Source organism: Phocoena phocoena, chromosome 2, assembly GCF_963924675.1.
Source record: "Phocoena phocoena chromosome 2, mPhoPho1.1, whole genome shotgun sequence".
NCBI lineage: Eukaryota > Metazoa > Chordata > Mammalia > Artiodactyla > Phocoenidae > Phocoena > Phocoena phocoena.
Genome location: NC_089220.1, coordinates 3017731 through 3035188, shown reverse-complemented (window position 1 = coordinate 3035188; position 17458 = coordinate 3017731). Strand labels below are relative to the sequence as shown.

The 17458-nt window shown below is 41.7% G+C and overlaps 1 protein-coding gene across 4 annotated transcripts in view; it reads left to right on the top strand.

The window, feature by feature from the left end:
* Positions 1-17458, top strand: part of PPP2R5C (protein phosphatase 2 regulatory subunit B'gamma) — a 119071-nt gene that overhangs the window by 64486 nt on the left and 37127 nt on the right. For all 4 annotated transcript variants that reach the window (XM_065871926.1, XM_065871929.1, XM_065871928.1 and 1 more), the window contains exon 2: positions 1233-1432. In XM_065871926.1, the coding sequence (XP_065727998.1) occupies positions 1233-1432 (200 nt within the window). The remainder of the gene's footprint in view (positions 1-1232; positions 1433-17458) is intronic.

The window sequence follows — 17458 nt, the reverse complement described above, 5'->3', positions numbered from 1 at the left end:
GAGCCATCTTGCAGATCTTGGACACATTTCAGTCAATGTGTCTATAAACCCTATTCGTTAATATCACCACTGATCTCATTTTCACCGAAAAAAGCTGTCAAGCTCACACTGGCAGATTGGAGTTTTCCAGACCTCCCAGAATTCTAGAAAGTCACACAGAGCTCCATCACTTTCCAGCCCTGCACTGACCCTCTATGCCTGTATCTCGTCTCTGTTATGTCATTGCAAAGATTACATTTTGTAAATATGTATAAAGCTTTTAGTATGGCACCTGGCCCTGGTAAGCACTCGCTCAGTAATATTATCATTTGCGCTCTTTCTACATTGTTGACATCATGTGTAATGTGCATTGACCGTAGCCCACATTGAGGAGGAGATGTGCTTTGTGTGGGGCACCAGGGTGGAGACCCTCACAGCGTGTGTGTGACAGCTCGTTTGGGCAAGCTCCACACTGATGCCACTTGCTGTTTGCCAGCTGGCCGATGGACGGCCACCGTGCCCTTCCCCTGGAAGTTCAGAGCAACAGCAGACCTGAGGGAGCATCCTTCCTGTGACCTTTTCTTACCTTGCCTGTACCTATTGTGTGCAGCTGTCACGCGGTGTGGGTGTCCGTGCCCCTCACCCCACACCAGGGCTGTGTTTTTTGCCTCTTGTTCCACTGCCCAGCACAGTGCCAGCATGTGATCATTGGTGCTAGGTTATGTTTGTTGAATGAATGCATTTGGAAGGAATTTATTTTGAACAGTGACTCTGGACATGGCTTCAGAGAGTTAAAAAGTATAGAAACTTTATCATACGAAGCATATGATCTGAGCAGTGACTAGTTGTTTTTTTTTTTTCCTTTCATTTTCTTTAAGGAATGTTTAACCTCTCTTCACCCCTACCCCATCTCTTGTTTCTTTTTTTTTTTTTTTTTGGCTGTACGCAGGCCTCTCACCGTTGTGGCCTCTCCCGTTGCGGAGCACAGGCTCCAGACGCGCAGGCTCAGCGGCCATGGCTCACGGGCCCAGCCGCTCCGCGGCATGTGGGATCTTCCCGGACCGGGGCACGATCCCGTGTCCCCTGCATCGGCAGGCGGACTCTCAACCACTGTGCCACCAGGGAAGCCCCATCTCTTGTTTCTTGAATCTCTATTAATTCGAAATAAAAATAGTAGAAAGCTTAAAAGTATTTCACAATAATTCTGGGTTAAGCATTTTTGCAGTCAATATACTTTGCTTTCTCCTTTTCAGATGTTCCTCCTGCTGATCAAGAGAAGCTTTTTATCCAGAAGTTACGTCAGTGTTGTGTCCTCTTTGACTTTGTTTCCGATCCACTAAGTGACCTAAAGTGGAAGGAAGTAAAACGAGCTGCTTTAAGTGAAATGGTAGAATATATCACCCATAATCGGAATGTGATCACAGAGCCTATTTACCCAGAAGTAGTCCATATGGTAAGTGATTACGGTTTAACCAGCGTGTCCCAAACCTGAGTTACAAACGGGACTCTGATATTCTTAGACTGTGCTATAAGACATTTGAGCCTAACATGACACTTGCCACGAAAAAATCCTGCTGTTCAAAAATTTGTACTTGTACCTCGAAGAATGAAAATCTTTGTAATATGTCCTGGATTGCAGTGAGGGATCTTCTAGGGGCGAAAGCGCCCTACATGTGTTAACTCATTAATCCTCACAACTACCCTGTGGGGTAGAAATGTTAGAACTTCCATTTGTACTTACTGCCTTACCCTCTTTAAATTTTTTTTTAAGATATATAACATTAATGTAATAGTGCCCATATATAATTTAGAAGTAAGCATGTTGTCCATACATGTACAGGAAAATTCTAATGATGGGGAGGAGTTAAGACAGTGGTGGGACCAAGCTGGTGTCAGGACAGTCCACCCTGATGGGCTGAGATGCACCCAGCTCTTGTCATCCTGCAGTTAGTTCATCGTTGGTTTCATTCAGCCCCAAAATCTCAGTCTCCTGTTCCCAGGTCCTTTGCAGGTCCCATTGTGACCTCAGTCACTACCGCCTGGAAACATTTCGTGTGATACCATTACTAAAACTCTTACGTTTGACACTGAACTCCAGTTTTCTCTTGAGTTTTTTTGAATTGTTGGTGTTTTGTCTGCTTTTGAAATAGTACTCCCCAGTTACTAGGGAGTCCTCGTGGCTTAACATAAAATTTTAAATGCTGATTTCCACTGAACTCCTTAAGTTTCTGATTTTTTCCCCAAAGCTATATATTTCAAAATTGACTAGACTCGTTGACCTAAAATATGTTTCTTTCTTACGTTAGTATGTTTGCTTTGGAAAAAGAAAGTCGTGTTCTTTTTGCATTCACAATCTGTTGTATCCAAAGTTGAGATCAACCTGATTAATTTATTACTGTTAACTCTTACAGTTCAGAATTTACCAGCATGTAGTCAGCCTAGGACTGTGAGAGCCGTTTGGGTTCCTCCACCAGACTCCTACCAGAAGAACCGTCACAAGCATATACTGAGCAGTAAATCCTCAAAAACCTCACCCATTCAGACTAAGGAAAATTGCGGAATGTCTTTTTTTTCCTCTCGGTTTCAACTCTCAATTACTCTGGAAGGCCTCCCAAACCCCAGAATCACAAAGAAAAATCTCTAATACTTTCTCCTAACACTCTCATAATTCTGTTGTTCACAGTACATTTTGTAATCCTCCTGGAACTTTTTTTTCTTTAATGGCTCAGGGTAGGGATATAACTTTGTCGTATAAAATGATTGAAAAATCATTAGTCCCTACATTGTGTGTTGAACATTCCATTTTCTCCGTCGATCTTAAATGCTGCTTTATTATATATTAAATTCATTCTCTTTTTGAATTACATGTACTAATATGTCATCTATTAAATTTATAAACACGTAAGTTTATTCTATATTAAATGACAAGTATGGAAGGTTTTTCAGTTTCGACAGAGCCTTGGCTGCCTGCAGTCCCTGAGTCCCACTCTTAACCCAGGAGGGAGGCGTCTGCGGAGCCCAGTGAGGCGAGGCTTGGCGGGTTGGGGTCAGAGGCCTGCCCTTGCACCACATGGGGCCTGCCTGCTTGAATCAGCCTCTCCCGTGCGTTTCACAGAGGCGGTGCGCATTACCAGAACCACCTAGGAGACAGGAAGCCCTTGAGACTTTTTTTAGATTAAATAATCATTACTTCTCGTCTCCCTGTTAAAACCATGTCCTAATAGCCAGGTTCTCCTCCTGCTGTCTTAGCTTTGTTCCCCACCCGGAAATTCAAGCCATCTTCAGAGTATCGGCCACTTTATTTTGCTCCTAAAGCACATAGCAGACACTTCCCGAGCATCCACTGAGCACTTTTTCAGATGAGGAAGTAGAGTGGTGACCAAGGCTTCTGCCCTCCCAAGGCTCTGACCAGTAACGTGTCATTTTAGGTTAAGGTAAGGCAGTGAAGAAGGTGAAACGGGGGAAGTAGGTAGAGTTACAGGACTGCCCATGAGGCGGGAAGAAGGTGCAGAGAGAAATCTGGTACAAGATGAGTTACACTGTCCCATGAAGATATGTGCACAAGAGGCGCTTTTCCGCGTCACTTGAGAGAACAGGGGACAGACAGTCCATTCTGTCCTCTGACTGGAGCGAGGGCAGGAGAGAGCACAGCCATTCCCTTACCTCGAGCTTGAATGAGTGGTGTGGGGCAGAGAGGATTTGTGTTTTGTTTGCTGTTGTTGTTTTGTTTTCTATAAAGACAGAAGGCACTGATGACAGATATATGACGAAGAAGAAGGCGTGTGGTGGGGATGGTACTTGGCAGTGGTTTCTAACCCTCTCAGAAGTAGCGAGTGGGTGCAGATTTCAAGCAGCCAACAGAAAGCCTCCACCCCAAGCAGTGCCTGGACCCAGCAGGGCAGGTGGAAAAAATGGGGGCCCCTTTGTAGTTCCCTTTGGACGCCCCTGGTGTGCGTACCACTGAAGTGGCACTCAGCCAACTTACTTGAAGGATTACCTGGTGTGTGTGTGTGTGTGTGTGTGTGTGTGTGTGTGTATTTTTGTTTTGTCATAGTTGTTTTTTGTCTCGTTTGGTTTTGGTTTTTTCAGCCGCGTCATGCGGCATGCAGGATCTTAGCTCCCCAACCAGGGATCGAACCCGTGCCCCCTGCAGTGGGAACGTGGAGTCTTAACCACTCGACCACCAGGAAAGCCCCTGTCGTAGTATTTTTAAAGACATTAATGCCCACTTACTGTGAAGAATCCAAAGCTCTATAGATGTTATACTTCTTACACTTACTTCTTTTAAATATGTTGCCTATTAGACTGGGCTGCTGTATGTTTTTTAACAGAGTTGTTGAGAGGTAATTCACATGTACAATCTTCCCCTTTAAAATGTACAAGTCAGTTGTCTTTAGTGGATTCACAGGACTGTGCAGGCATCATCACCTCGAATTCTGTAACATTTTTCATCCCCCTGAAAGAAATCCCATACCCATTAACCATTACTGCCATTCCTCCCTCACTCCCCACTCCCCACTCCCCACCCCTGGTAACTACTCATCTACTTTATGTCTCTATAGATTTGTCTAACCTGGATCTTTCTTAGATATGGCATTACACACTATGTGGCCTTCTTTCATTTAGCGTAATGTTTTCAAGTTTCATCCATGTTGTAGCGTGTGTCAGAACTTCTTTTTATTGATAAATAATATTCCAGGGACTTTCCTGGTGGCACAGTGGTTAAGAATCCTCCTGCCAATGCAGGGGACACGGGTTCGATCCGTGGTCCAGGAAGATCCCACATGCCACAGAGCAGCTAAGCCCGTGCGCCACAACTACTGAGCCTGCGCCCTAGAGCCCATGAGCCACAACGACTGAGCCCGTGTGCCACAACTACTGCAGCCCGCGTGCCTAGACCCCGTGCTCCACAACAAGAGAAGCCACCGCAACGAGAAGCCCGCGCACCACAACGAAGAGGAGCCCCCGCTCGCCGCAACTAGAGAAAGCCTGCGCGCAGCAACAAAGACCCAACGCAGCCATAAATAAATAAATAAATTTAAAAAATAATAAATGAATAATGTTCCATTATGTGAATATATACCACGTTTTATTTATCTGTTCATCCATGGATGGACCTTTGGGTTATTTCTGCTATTTAGCAGTTATGAATAATGCTACTGTGACCGTCCATGTACAAGATTTTTGTGCATATATGTTTTCATTTCTCTTGAGTGTTTACCTAGGAGTGGAATTGCTGGTGACGTGTTAACACTGTGTGTTTAGCGTTTTGGAGAGCTGCCAGACTGCTTTCCAAAGTGGCTGCACCATTTGTTCCCACCAGCAGGGTATAAGGGTTCCAGTTTCTCCACATTTTCAGTACTTGTTACTATCTGTCTTTTTTTTTTTTTTTTTTTTTTTTTTTTTTTGCGGTACGCGGGCCTCTCACTGTTGTGGCCTCTCCCGCTGCGGAGCACAGGCTCCGGACGCGCAGGCTCAGCAGCCATGGCTCACAGGCCCAGCCGCTCCGCAGCATGTGGGATCTTCCCGGATCGGGGCACGAACCCGTGTCCCCTACATCGGCAGGCGGACTCTCAACCACTGCGCCACCAGGGAAGCCCCTATCTGTCTTTTTGATGGTAGCCATCCTAGTAGGTGTGAGGTAGGATCTCACTGTGGTTTTGATTTACGTTTCCCTCTTGGCTAATGATGTTCAGCATCTTTTCATGTGTGCTGTGTATCTTTATACATCATAGACTGTAGTCCTAGAAATTAACGGAACCTTATAGATCCTCTAGCCTGACTTTTATTTTCCAGATTTCAAAAACTTAGGTTCAGGGAGATGAGGATGAAAAGGAGAATTACTCAGGAAGGAAAACTCCTGGCATCTAGATTCTCAGGCCTAAATTACATAAACTCCATTATCTCTTAATTTCACTCATTTTTAAAATATAGTCAGCCATCTGTTTTTGTTTTTTTCAATTGACTAATCTGTTTTTCAGGCATTGGCATTTTTCTCATAGTGAAAACACTGATAGCAAAATCAAGCTAATAGTGTAGCCACTTTTTTCACAGAACACCATTTTTACTTGAAGATTGACTGGCAAACAGGTTATTCAGACTTGGATATTTAGGGAGCATTTTCTCACAAAATAAAATAAGAATGTCACTTTAAGGAAAATCATTGACAGTGTTTGTTGCCAAAGATAAAATTGGAGCTTTCAGGCAAAATTTTGGATTTTGAAAGATTTGTATCCACCAGTGCAGGCTTCAGCTTCCGGGCGCTGCAAGCTCTCCTGCTGAGGTCGGTGTCGTTATGAATGAATTAGATCTTTAATACACACGACAGAAGGAATGAGGCATGGTGATGCCTGCACAGTCCTGTGGGTATACTAAAAACAATTGAATTGTACACTTTAAAGGGGTGGATTGTGTTATATGTGAATTATCTCTCAATAACTCTGTTTTTAAAAAGCATAGCAGTCCAGTCCGATAGGCAATATATTTAAAATATATGAATACACATAATTCAGTGAGGCCAGTATTTTCTAAATGACCAAAACGGATGATCCAAAATCATTCATCGGCCAGAGAGCCGTTCAAAGTGCAAGACACACCAGTGGATTTTCGTGAATTAGAGACCCCCTCATTGATAAGATTTACGATTCCACAGAATAGCTAACCTTTAGTAAACTACCACTTATCAAGTTTTGGTGTAGTATCAAAGAAGTCCACAATTATCTAAAAGGGCTGTTAAATACCCCTCCCTTTTCCAACTACATATCTGCTGGAGACAGATTTTTCTTCCTATATTTCAACCAAATTAACATTCTGAACATAGAAGCAGATGTAAGAATCCAGCTGTTTTTTATTAAACCAGACAGTAAAGAGATTTGCAAAAATGTGAAACAGTGCCACTCTTCTCACTGAATTTGTTTTGGGAAATACTTTTATTTGATATGAGTTGTTTTATGAAATAGCAAATGTTATGAAAATTTTATTTTTTATAAATTTATATTTATACTGACATAATGGGTTTGCTATTTTTTAATGAATGAATATTTTTTAAATTTCTCTGCTTTAATTTCTACTGCAGTCAATATCCATAGATATAACTTTCATAAACAAAAGTTCTTTGGGATCCTCAATCATTTTTAGGAGTTTAAAGGGGTCCTGAGACCAAAGAGTGTGAGAACCACTCTTCTCAAAGAGCGCTGCTCCAAGACCGCAGCACCAGCGCCACCTGGGAGCAGGTCAGAAACGGCGTTTCCTGGGTCGCAGCACTTTGTTTACACGTGTTCTCCAGGTCATTCTGAATGGCCTCCCTGCCTTGCCCCCTGAGGTTAAGCCCTCACATACTACCTGTGACAACTCTTAACTCCCCCTGGGCTGTCAGTTTCCAGAGAGAAAGATTTGGGATGTCAGAGGCTCAGTAATGCTCACTCTAGAGTCTCCTCCCTGGACAAGGGCACTAAGACTAGGGTTAGTCACAGATGAAACCACCTGAAGGTCAGAAAAGGAATCGGTTAGATCAATGGTTGAATGAAGTGGATGGCTCAAAAGTGCTTCACGTCAAGATGGACCTGTCTAGAATTACCCACATCTTTGGTGCTGGATTACTCTGTAGAAGTCAGTGAACAGGATGTGGGGTGTGGGGCTTCCCTGGTGGCGCAGTGGTTAAGAATCCGCCTGACAATGCAGGGACACGGGTTCGAGCCCTGGTCCAGGAAGATCCCACATGCCGTGGAGCAGCTAAGCCCGTGCGCCACAACTACTGAGCCTGCGTGCTAGAGCCCGCGAGCCACAGCTACTGGAGCCCACGTGCTACAACTACTGAAGCCCGCGCACCTAGAGCCTGTGCTCCACAACAAGAGAAACCACCGCAGTGAGAAGCCCGTGCACCGCAACAAAGAGTAGCCCCTGCTCGCCGCAACTAGAGAAAGCCCGCGTGCAGCAATGAAGACCCAATGCAGCCAAAAATTAATTAATTAAAAAAAAAAAAGATGCAGAGTGTGCCCTTACGCAGTCTACCCTTACCTTTCCGGGAGACTGTGTTCTAGAGGAATAGAGAGCAAACTGTTAATAGTAGCTGCCTTTAGATAGTATGATTATGTGGATTTTCCCCTTTTATGAGTAAATTTTTATAATTTAAAAAAATTTTCATGATGATCATGTATCACATTTGCCATTATCAAAAATCAATAAATGCGTTTTTCTTTAAAAAACAAAAAACCTTGTCGTGTATAGTGTAATAGCAGTACTGTCCTTATCAGGACTCATGTTGGGTTTCCGGGGGAAATGAGTTCATCGCGGTATTTTAATCTGTACTGCTTGTAAATGACTAGATAGTACCTTACAAGTTTTCTTTCATGCTTAGTGTTCAAGTCAACATTTTCTGTTAAGGTCAGAGGAGTTTTTCTTGGGTCCTTGTGGGAGGTATCATGCCCAGATCCCCGGGATGATCGTCTTGTGTTTCATTTAAGGATTGATGTTGGACAGTCTCCTCCTACTGTTTTTATATCTGATATTTACAGTGTGTTCTGGAAAGTATTACTTGTTGTAAGGGTGAAGATAGTTTGGAAATGAGAGAGGAAAGGATGTTTTGAATGAAAGGACGTAGCATATTAGCCAGTGAAGCTTCCGATAGTCCACAGATCTCTTTCAGGTAATGATGTAAATCACGCGTTCCTCTTTTTGCGTTTCCTGTTGTTTTTGTTTGGCCGAAGTCACAGTAACGTGGGGTAAAGAAGCACTGCCGTCGTCGCTGAGCTAAGGGGAGATTAAGGCATAAAGTGCTTTTTGAAATCCAGCGAACGATTTTCCTACTTCAAATACCCAGTGAGCCATTTCTTGGAGATTTGTTCTTATTTTGAGAGAATTACCCTTTGTTTTGTTTGATGTTTTTATTAAATGTGTGCTTATTTTAAATAAGTGAAATAAATCTAAAAAGATAGAGAAAAAAAAGTTAATCTTTTTCCGTACTCCACCCCTCGCCAATTCTACCTAAACCCACCCCCACCTCCAACCGCAACCAACTTAATTTATATGTACTTTTTTTTCCAAAAGGCTAGTAAGCGATCTTCCCCGGTGGTCCAGTGGTTAAGACTGCACACTCCCAATGCAGGGGGCACAGGTTCAGTCTCTGGTTGGGGAACTAAGATCCCGTATGCTACACGGTACAGCCTAAAAAAAAAAAAAAAAGTTACTAAGAAACCTTTGGGGATGATGGGTGTATTTATCATCTTGATTGTATAATGGTTTCACAGATGTATGTAAATGTTAAATGTATCGAACTGTACACTTTACATACAGTAAGGTTATACCTCACTAAAGCTGGGGTTTTTTAAGCTCCTAAATTGATAGGTATTTCTTTGGGTCTAGGGGCACAGTGAAGAAATTACTAAGATATTAAGGACATTGTGAATGAAGAAGGTTTGAGAACTTAGAGCCTAGAAAATATTTACTATCTTTCTGTAACGTTTTAAATTATTTTTAAATTTACATTCGGCAAGATGACTTTTTTAGTGAGGAGTTCTCTTGAGATTTGATAAATACGTGTAGTCATGTAACCACCGCCGCCACAGTCGATATAAAACAGTTTTATTACCCTCCAGAAAAGTTCTTCATGCTACTCCTTTGAACTCAGACCTTCCCCTTATCCATTATCTCTGGCTACCACTAACCCGTCCTCTAGCTCTGTCATTTTGCGTCTTCCAGAATGTCATATAAATGGACTCAGAGAGTATGTAGCCTTTTGAGTCTAGCTTCTTTAACTTAGCATAATCTGTTTGATATTCCTCCATGTTGTTGATGTATTAGTGGTTTGTTCCTTTTTCTCAGTAGTATGTCATTATATAGAGGTATCATGATTTGTCCACTCCCCAGTTGAGGAATATTTGAATTGTTTCCAGTTTTTAGCAATAACGCTGCTATAAATATTCATGTACAAGTTTTGGACATAGGTTTTTTTTTTTTTTAACTTGGGTGAGCACACAGGCGTGGGGTTGCTGGGTCGTATGATTAAGTATTCATTTAACTTTCTAAGAAACTGCCAGACTGTTTTCCAAAGTAGATGAGCCATGTTTGCACTCCCGCCAGCCACGCGCGAGAATTCTAGTTGCTCCAGTCCACCTGCCACGCGCAATAGTTCCTAGTTGCTCCAGTCCTTGTCAACGTTTGGTGTCTTCAGTCCTTTTATCTCATTTTGACTTTAACTTGCATTTCCTTGATGATTAATGATGCCGAGCATCTTTTCCTGTGTTCGTTTGTGTATCTTCCTTGGGGAAGTGTCTGTTCAGATCATTGGCCTGTTTTTTAATTGGGTTGTTTTCTTATTGAGTTTGAGACTTGTTTACATAACCTGGATACAAATGCTCTGACAGATAAGTGATTTGCAAATATTTCAGTTTGTGCCTTGTCTTTTTATTTTAACAGTGTCTCTTACAGAGTTTTTCATTTAGATGAAGTCTAATTTTTGATTTGTTTCCTTCGTGGGTAGTGCTTTTGGTGTCATATATAAGAAGTCTTTGCCTAGCCCAAACTCAAAAAAATTTTCTCCTCAAGATTTTCTAGTTTTACATTTAAATCTATGATCCATTTTGTCAGTTTCATTTCTTGGCCCATGGATATCCAAGTATTTGTTGAAAACCATTTGTTGAAAAGACTAACCATACTCCATTGAATTGCCTTACCACCTTAATCAAAAATTAATTCACCATATTCGTGAGTCTATTTCTGGACTCTGTATTCTGTTCCATTGATCTAGGGATCCTCTTGCTTATGCCATACTGTCTTCATTATTGTCACTTTATAGTAAATGTTGAGATCAAGTAGTATGAATGTTCCAACCTTTTTATTCTTTTGCAAATTGTTTGGCTTTTCTAGTTATTTTATCTTTCCAAATAAATTTTAGAATCAGCTTGTCGTTATCTACAAAATATCCTTCAGGGGTTTTAATTGGAATTGTATTGAATATGTACATTTGGAGAGAATTGCTGTCTTAACAATATTGAACCTTTCAATCCGTGAACACAGTATATATATCCCCATTTTGATCATCTTTGTTTATAGTTTTCAGCATGTAGATCCCTCTGTATTTCTTTAGACTCATAAGTAAGTATTTTATTTTTGGGTGCTATTGTAGTTGGGGTTTTTTATTTTCTACCTCTGATTGTTTCTTGCAGTTGTATAAGGTGCTTCCTATTATTCAGTGCATAAATATTAGCATTATTAGCTGAATTGACTCCTTTATAACTATAAAATGATCCTTTTATCATTGGTAATATTATTTTCTCCAAAACCTACTTTGTATGTTATTAATATAGCCACTCCAGCGCTCTCTTGACTAGTGTTAACGTGTATATTTTTCCTTCCTTTTATTTTTGACCAATTTGTATCTTTATATTTAAAGTGGGCTTTAAATCTTGTAGACAGCATATAGTTGAGTCTTGCTCCTTTTTTTTTTTTTTTTTTTTTTTTTTTTTTTGAGGTACGCGGGCCTCTCACTGTCGTAGCCTCTCCTGTTGCGGAGCACAGGCTCCGGACGCGCAGGCTCAGCGGCCATGGCTCACGAGACCAGCCGCTCCGCGGCATGTGGGATCTTCCCGGACCAGGGCACGAACCCGCGTCCCCTGCGTTGGCAGGTGGACTCTCAACCACTGCGCCACCGGGGAAGCCCGAGTCTTGCTCCTTAATCAAACAATCTCTGCCTTTTGGTTGAGGTACTCAAACCATTAACTTGCATTGTTAAGTACTGATGTTGGGTTTAAATCTACCATCTTGCTGTATTTTTTCTCTGTTTATCCCATCTGTTTTTTGTTCCCTTTTCCTCTTTTTCTGTTTTCTTTTGGATCAATTGAATACTTTTATGATTACAGTTTCTTTCGTTGGCTTTTTAACTGTCACTCTTTATTGTTTGATCTCAATTATTTAGCTTTTCTAGAATGCATCTTTAACTTGTCACAGTCAGCCTTCAAGTGACAATACACCATGTAAATATCAGTTTACAGCAGTGTACTTCTATTTCTTCTCCGCGAGTCTTCCTGCCATTGTCATTTTACTTCTTCGTATGTTATAAACCCCACCATATATTATTTTTAGAAAACAGTTCTATTTTAAAGAGATTTAAATAATTTTTTTAAACTCTTTTATACTTAACCAGATAGTTGCCATTTTCAGTGTTCTTCATTCTGGTATCCATCTGATATCAGTTTCCTTCTGCTTGAAGGACTTTCTTTACTTTCTCTTGTAGCACAGATCTACTGGTGATTCATTCGTTTAGCATTTGTTCATCTGAAAAAGTCTTTCTTTTGCCTTTGTTCTTTTTTAACAGATCTTTATTGGCGTATGATTGCGTCACAGCACTGTGTTAGTTTTTCTTGCACAACAAAGCAAATCAGCCATATGCACACACACGTCCCCATATCCCCTCCCTCTTGAGCCTCCCTCCCACCCTCCCTATCCCACCCCTCTAGGTCATCACAAAACACCCAGCCTATCTCCCTGTGCTATGTGGCTGCTTCCCACCAGCCACCTGTTTTACATTCAGTAGTGTATATATGTCGATGCTACTCTTACTTCGTCCCAACTTCCCCCTCCCCCGCCCATGTCCTCAAGTCCATTCTCTATGTCTACCTGTTTATTCCTGCCCTGCAACTAGGTTCATCAGTACCACTTTTTTTTTTTTCTTTTAGATTCCATATATATGTGTTAGCATACAGTATTTGTTTTTCTCTTTCTGACTTACTTCACTCTGTATGACAGACTCTAGGTCCATCCACCTCACTACAAATAACTCAGTTTCGTTTCTTTTTATGGCTGAGTAATATTCCATTGTATATATGTGCTCATCTTTGTCCATTCATCTGTCGATGGATTGCCTTTGACTTTGAAAGATATGCAGGCATACCGCATTTTATTATGCTTCACTTCATTGCACTTCGCACATTTTGTGTTTTTCACAAGTCAAAGGTTTGTGGCAACCCTGCATCAAGCCAGTCTATTGGCACTGTTTTTCCAAAATCATTTGCTCACTTCCTGTCTCTGCATCACATTTTGGTAATTCTCAAAATATTTCAAACCCTCCAACAGCAAAAAGATTGACTCTCTGAAGGCTCAGATAATGGTTAGCATTTTTTAACAATAAAGTATTTTTTTAACTAGGGTATGCACTTTTTTTTTTGGACATAATGCTACTGCACACTTAATAGACTACAGTATAGTTTAAATATAACTTTTATAAGCACTGGGAAATCAAAAACTTTGTGTGACTAACTTTTTTCTGACATTCACTTTATTGCAGTGGTCTGGAGCTGAACCCACAATACCTCTGGTGGGTATAGAACAACAGGTCAAAGTTTAATCCTTTAAAAATTTTGCTCCACTGTCTTCTCGCTTGCATTGTTTCTGGTAAGAAGTCTGCTGCCATTCCTATCTCTGTTCCTCTGGACATAATGTATCTTTTTCTCCTCTGGCTACTTTTAAAGATTTTTTTCTGTTGTTCTTTTTAAGCAAGCAACTTGATTATGATGTGCCTTGGTGTAGTTTCCTTCTTTTTCTTGTCTTTGGAGTTCATTTATAGTTTTTATGAAATTTAGGAAAGTATTTGGCCCTTATCTCTTCAAATGTTTTTTTCTGTCTCCCACACCTTGTCCTTTAGGGGCTCCAGTGAAATGTGTGTTAGGCCTCATAGAATTGTTCCACAGCTGACTTACGCTCTTCTTTTCTAAAGTCTTTCTTTTCTTTGTGTGTTTCATTTGGTGATTCCCTTTGCTGTCTTCAAGTTCAGTAACCTTTTCTGCAATGTCTCAGCTTTTGTTAATTTCCCTCCGTAAATTTTTCTTCTCACATTGTAGTCTTCATCTCATGTAGTTTATGTCTTTTCCATACCTTCATGTCTCCACCTAACTTTTTGAACACACAGAATACTATCTTAGCCTTATCTGTTAATTCTACCATTGTGTCAATTCCAGGCCAGTTCAGTTGATTGGTTTTCCTTCTTGTTATAAATGACATTTTTTCATGCTGCTTTGCGTGTCTGGTCATTTTTTATTGGACGTCTGACCATGTGGGTTTTGCCTTGATGAGTACTGCGTACTGATATGTTTCTAGTAATATCTGGGGATTTGTTTGGGATGCAGTTACTTGCAAACAGTCCGATCCTTTTGGTTCTTGCTTTTAAGATGTGTTAGGAAGGACTATAGTCATAATCACTCTATGGCTAATTATCCCCCACGACTGAGACAAGACCCTTCTGATTATGAGCCCAGTCCTCTGTGAATTAACAGATTTTTCCAGTCTGGTTGATGGGAACAGGAACTGCTCCGGCCCTGGGTGAATACTGGGTCTCTCTGGTCTCTTCAGGTGGTTCTTTTTGCAGCCTCCAGTAGTTTTCTCACCCCAGTGGGCTGTTCAGTCCACTTCTGAATAGTTCAGGAGGACCTCTGCAATCTCTGGAGTTCTCTCTGTGCAGCTCTCTTCTCTCTGGGACTTTGCCTTGCAGATTCTAACCACCTGTGTCTGCTGGACTTCACCCGGGTTCTTTCTCCCTGTGCTGCAACCTGGAAATTCTATCAAAGGAGAAAGCGGGGCATTTGTTTCCCATCTCTCAGAAATCTCTCTCTGTCTTGCACTATCTGAAATCCATGTCTTGCAGACCAGAATTCCATGTGTTTTTCCTTGGGTTTTTTGGTTGTTTCAGGAAGTAGGGCAAATCCCATTCCTGTTACTCTGTCTTGTCCAGAAGTATAAGTCTCTGCTTCATTTATAATAGATACTCGATCAGTGCTTAATGCCATCCACACAGGTGATCCAACAACGATTCTAAAAACCGTACTAACCGAAGGTTATTTGCATAATTTATAATTTTGTAACTCTATGCATCTAGTCAGTGGTGGGGGGCACACAGCAAGGAAACAGTTGGGTCTACATATATGACTAGGAAATAAGTACTTCAGCTCTGAAGCTTCCCTTCCCTTTTCAGTTCATTTCTATCATGTAGAATGCAGAATGTGTAGTTTTTGGTTTTGTTTTTTAAATTTTATTTTATTTTTTATATTTATTTATTTATTTGGCTGTGCCAGGTCTTAGTTGCAGCATGTGGTATCCTTTAGTTGCGGCATGCAGGATCTAATTCCCTGACCAGGGATCTAACCCGGGCTCCCTGCATTGGGAGCGGAGTCTTAACCACCGGACCACCAGGGAGGAACGTTGATGGTAGAGTCTAGTTGGTGGCTATATCGTTAGTCACTATAAAATTCAGCTGTTTTGCATTGAGGTTTTTCATAACAAGATATTAGGGAATACGTCATTCAGAAGCCTTACGTAAAACCCACCTTTGGACCAGAGTAAACAACTTACGAAAAACTTCCAGCTCCAATGTTGTGTTTAAATAACACCAACTGAATTACAAGTATTACAGATGAGTGGTTATCTTTTGTAGGTAAATTTTCTATTCTTAAACTCAAAAATAAAAGTAAAAAATAAACTCCTATGCATAATTATAAATGACTAGCATATTTTCATTTGAAGAAGATGCTATTATACACTTAGTTGTGAAATGGTCATAAAATTTAAAAGTCCACTGTTGAAAACTTGAGAGTAAATTTCCTTTATTAAGTATTCTACAAAGATTTGTAGGTATTTATTTCTATATCTTTAACTTTGATTGAGAGCATATTTTAGAGATTGTAAAAATAGCAAGCTGTTCAAAGTAAGAGTTTAGCCTGTAGTTCTTTTCTTCGGGCATCTCTTTGGAGGTAAAGCTGCATTCTTTGAAAGCAGCTCTTGCCTTAGAGAAAGTGGCGACGTGGATTCGTGGAGGAGGAGACCCAGCTTCACTCACCTCTCGTGCGAGTGCTTGCTCTGTGCCAGGCGGTGCCATGGGCCTTGGGAGGTGGTGCCAGGAGGGAAGACATCAGGCCAAGAATTACCCGACCATCCGGTTATATTTGAGACAAAGATCACAAAGGAAAGGGGCAGGATGATAGAAGAGCTTGAAATCAGGGACCCAACTGGGCCTTGGGTCGGGGGGGGCTCCCCTGACGAAATTACACTGCAGCTGAGAGCTAGGGTTTAATCGGGAAGTTTTCAGGTAATTACTTGGTGTTGCAGTTAATAAGGTGACTGATAGGTGCTTTTCCCAAAGGATCCACTTGCTCTCAGCAGGTCTTTGAGGATCTACTAGTTGCCGGGCGCTACGGCAGGTGATGGAGGGTCAGCAGTGAGTGAATCATCGGCGAACATTCCCCAGGATGACACCTGAATCCTACTGTGAAGCCAGATTGAGCTAATTCTACAAGTGAGGAGAGGGACAGTTCTTCCCTTTAAGATTGCTACTAGGATTTTTACCATCCACGTAAAAAACGAGTTAGAGTTATATGTAAGATTGCTTTTAAAGTATAAATTGCTTTGTGGAGAAGTTACATCTTTGTGATACAATGTCATCTCACACTGGAGAAGGGAAGGGTCCTCATTCGTTCGGGTATCCTTCAGTGCCTTTCTTAGGATTTTCATGCTCTCATTGAAGCCTTGTCACTGGGTTGTGAGTCCCTAGGCCCTTGGTCATTTTCGTGGCCTAGTACCTGGGGTCCTCCTATCAGTTGTTTCCTTGTTGCCTGTTGTTGGTGGAGAAGATGTTGCTGTTAGGTTTGGGTTTTGGGTTTTTGTATGGGTGGCCCAGCTGTGATGGTCTGACTGTTGTCTCTGTTGGTTTTTCCAGTTATATCATTTGTAACCAAATGACGGCTTTCTATTTAAAATATAATGTGGAAGGGCTCCCTACCTCCCCACCTCCCCACCTCCGAAATGTATCTCTTAGCAATATGACCCTCAGAACCTGGCATTCCTGTTACAGGAGGAAGAGCTGTAATTTGGCCTTTGGTGGACTCACCTTTATAAACCCTATCACATGAATAAAACAAAATCAAAAGCATAGTAGAAAACCCTTGGGGCTTCCCTGGTGGTGCAGTGGTTAAGAATCTGCCTGCCAGTGCAGGGGGCACAGGTTCAATCCCTGGTCCGGGAAGATCCCACATGCCGCGGAGCAGCTAAGCCCGTGTGCCACAATTACTGAACCTGCGCTCTAGAGCCCACGAGCCGCAACTACTGAACCCTCATGTTGCAACTACTGAAGCCTGCGCACCTAGAGCCCGTGCTCTGCAACAAGAGGAGCCACCGCAACGAGAAGCCCGCTCACCGCAATGAAGAGGAGACCCCGCTCGCCGCAACTAGAGAAAGCCTGCGCGCAGCAACAAAGACCCAACACGGCCCCACCCACCCCCACCCCCACCCCCCAAAAAAGAGAAAACCTTTGTGGTTTTAAACAGAGAACTGAATAATCAACCTTTCTTTCCTTGTTGTCTCTAAAATTAGATTATCAGCGTTTCTTTCTGGAGCGTATCCCTTCCTGTCTTAAACCTTTATATGTTCCACTGTACTGCAGTTGTGTCACAGCGTGAATATTTTATTACTTCACCCACTGGTGATGAATATTACAGGTATA